This window comes from Lissotriton vulgaris, chromosome 7, assembly GCF_964263255.1.
Source record: "Lissotriton vulgaris chromosome 7, aLisVul1.2, whole genome shotgun sequence".
Classification (NCBI taxonomy): Eukaryota; Metazoa; Chordata; class Amphibia; order Caudata; family Salamandridae; genus Lissotriton; species Lissotriton vulgaris.
Window position 1 is genome coordinate 73,998,545 of NC_141695.1, and position 2,903 is coordinate 74,001,447.

The 2,903-nt window shown below is 40.1% G+C and overlaps 1 protein-coding gene across 1 annotated transcript; it reads right to left on the minus strand.

Annotated features, from left to right (window-relative positions):
• Positions 1-1,312: 1,312 nt before the first annotated feature.
• On the minus strand, positions 1,313-2,239 carry LOC147700793 (olfactory receptor 5V1-like). The gene has a single exon (XM_086929235.1). It carries the CDS (start codon positions 2,237-2,239, stop codon positions 1,313-1,315), a length of 927 nt encoding a protein of 308 aa, XP_086785361.1.
• Between the last annotated feature and the right edge of the window lie 664 nt (positions 2,240-2,903).

Here is a 2,903-nt window from a genome sequence, read left to right on the forward strand (position 1 = left end):
CATCTTGGAGTACCTACTTCCCTGACCTACGTATTTACCACCTCTGTACTTCAACTTGAATACAGATACTTCCTGGAATTACTACAGTGGACCCTTGTGAGGTATTTACTTTCAACGGAATGGCTCCTATCTGAGTAAATATTTTGTCCACCAATGCCTGAAAGGCTATACTCTGCACAAGTAGCAGGTTATCAAGCACATTCCCATCCAAACTATTCTGATGTTTCTGCAGACATTTTGACAAAATTGCCACATCTTCCTCAAATTCAACTAACCCTTGATAAATAAAATTGTGTCAGGGGATAGAGGCAAAAAACAAAAAATGAGACGAGTGCCTCATTGTTTAATTTCTCATTAGTAACGGCACACATTTAATGAAGAAAAACGTCTCTACCACCTAACATAAAGACACATTTTCATTTTATAGACTACAGTACACAAAAGAGACAACACTGTGAAAAACATCACAGAGGATGGGCCTCTTTCTTGGCCCTCATGTAATTGACAGGGATTGCTGTTTTGTAATACTCTACTTAGATGACTAAGCTACGCTTGCAGGGTCACAATGCCTTGTTCTCATGATGAGTGAGCTGAGCACCGTGGCCATGAATCGTCTCATCTGCAATTTATGAGTGTTAAAGCCTTCACATTAGACTCATGTTTGCAAACCTATGTCAGAGAACAGACAGTATCCTGGTGTTTGAAAGCCTCTAAGCATCTGAGCGCTTCTAGTTTCACAGCGGATTCCTGAGAGAGAAGACATGGTGGCGGCACAGTTCATCTCTAAAATGTTGTAAGGCATGCAAAAGTAGGAAAATAGAAATTAAACAACTTAACAAGTAACAAAAGGATAGATGATGTAGAAAACTGTATACTTTGTTTACATTTTGTAAAACATCTCAACTTTACACAAAAAATAAATAAACTTATGTTTATATATCCAAATGTCCCTATGTATTTAAAGTTATGCCTTCAAAATCACTTTAAAAGCCTTAAATAGATCCCAACTTTTTATTTCAAAACTTATTTTGTCAAATGTTAGGTTGCTGTGACACTGAGATCTTTGTATTCATGATTTAAAATATTAATAATGTTGCTTTTATTAACATTTCTGCAACCACTCCTGTTGTGAAACTGTTCTGCAATTAAATGGTTGTGTCTTTGGAAATCTTAAATAAGGCTTCTTCTAAAACACTTGCAACAATATTGAAATTTGGAAAAACATAAACAGTTTGGGATTAATACATCAGTGGATGTAATAGTATTACAATAGCAGTTTAGAAAATGACTTTCTTTCATGCAGTATCATACATTACGTTGCTTTCTTTGATTTCCTCAGAGCTTTTTTAAACTCTGTATTTTTCAAACAGTATATAATTGGGTTAAACAGTGGAGTAACAGCGACATATGACAAAGACATTATCTTGTTGTCCTTAGTTGAATATGTGGATGTCGGCCGCAAGTACGTAGAAGAGAGACATGCAAAGAATAAAACAACCACAGTGAGGTGGGAGGCACACGTGGAGAAGGCCTTGTCCTTCCCACTCTTGGATTTGATTTTCATAATTGAGGCAGCAATTTTACTATAAGATATGATGATTAAAATAAATGACGTAATTCCTATTCCAACTCCACTGATGTAAATGAGTGTCTCATTGCTGAAAGTGTCACTGGATGAAATCTTTAACAGGGCTGCCAAATCACAGAAAAAGTGGTTAATTGTGTGGGAATTGCAGAAAGAGAGCCTGGACACAAGCACAATATGTGGAACTGCATGAATAAGACCAACTACCCAGCTCCCAGAAGCCATGCACATGCACACAGCCTTGTTCATGATGGTCATGTAGCGCAGAGGATTGCAGATAGCGACATACCGATCATAAGCCATGACTGTAAGAATGAGGATCTCAACCGTTGCCATGCCAATGAAAAAAAACAACTGTAGCAGACATTCAGTAAAAGACACCAGTATGCCATCTAGAAAGAAGTGGGCTAGCATCTGTGGAAAAAGGACTGTGACGTAACAGATATCAAGAAAGGACAAATGTGTCAAGAAGAAGTACATAGGTGTGTGCAGATGTGAGTTTGAGTAAGTTGTTGTAAGGATCAGAAGATTTCCTACTAGAGTTAACAGGTAAACTATTAAAAATGCAACAAAAAGTGGAATTTGCAACTGCGGAATATCTGAAAATCCAACAATTAAAAAATATTCAGGGGAGCTCAGATTTTCTTTATTCATTTATCCAGCAATGTTATGTTATGTTATGTTATTAAAATTTCTATAGCGCACAGCTGCCCCAGCAAAGGGGCGTCCTGGCGCTTTGACAGATGCTGTAACATAACACACAAAAGGATTTAGCTAGAAACTGGAAAGAGGAAAGTTTTAATCGCCTGCCTGAAGGCGAACATATCCTCAAGAGCTCGAATGTGAACTGGGAGCGAGTTCCATAGGCCTGCCGCTAGTACCCTGAAAGAACGGCCACCCATCCTGCTCAACCTAAAGCGTGGACAGACAGCCAGATGAAGCCCCTCAGATCTCAAAGATCTCGACGGCACATAGGGCGTGAGTAGAGTGACAAGTGCCGGTGGCGAAGAAGTTTTCAAAATTTTGAAGGCCAGACACAGCGCCTTAAACATGATTCGCTGTCTGACCGGGAGCCAATGCAAGGCCGAGATGGTTCCAGACACTGAACAGTGTCTGGGAAGGCCCACAATGGCTCGTGCCGTGGCGTTTTGTACTCTTTGGAGCCTTGAGGCTTCCGCTTGATTCACCCCTAACAACAATGAGCTGCCGTAGTCCAGCCTGGATAGTATTGCGGCCTGAACTACAAGCTGTCTGGTAGGGGGATCAAAGTACTTCAAGACTGGCCTAATACCCCGCAGTATTCCGTAGCACGTGGCAG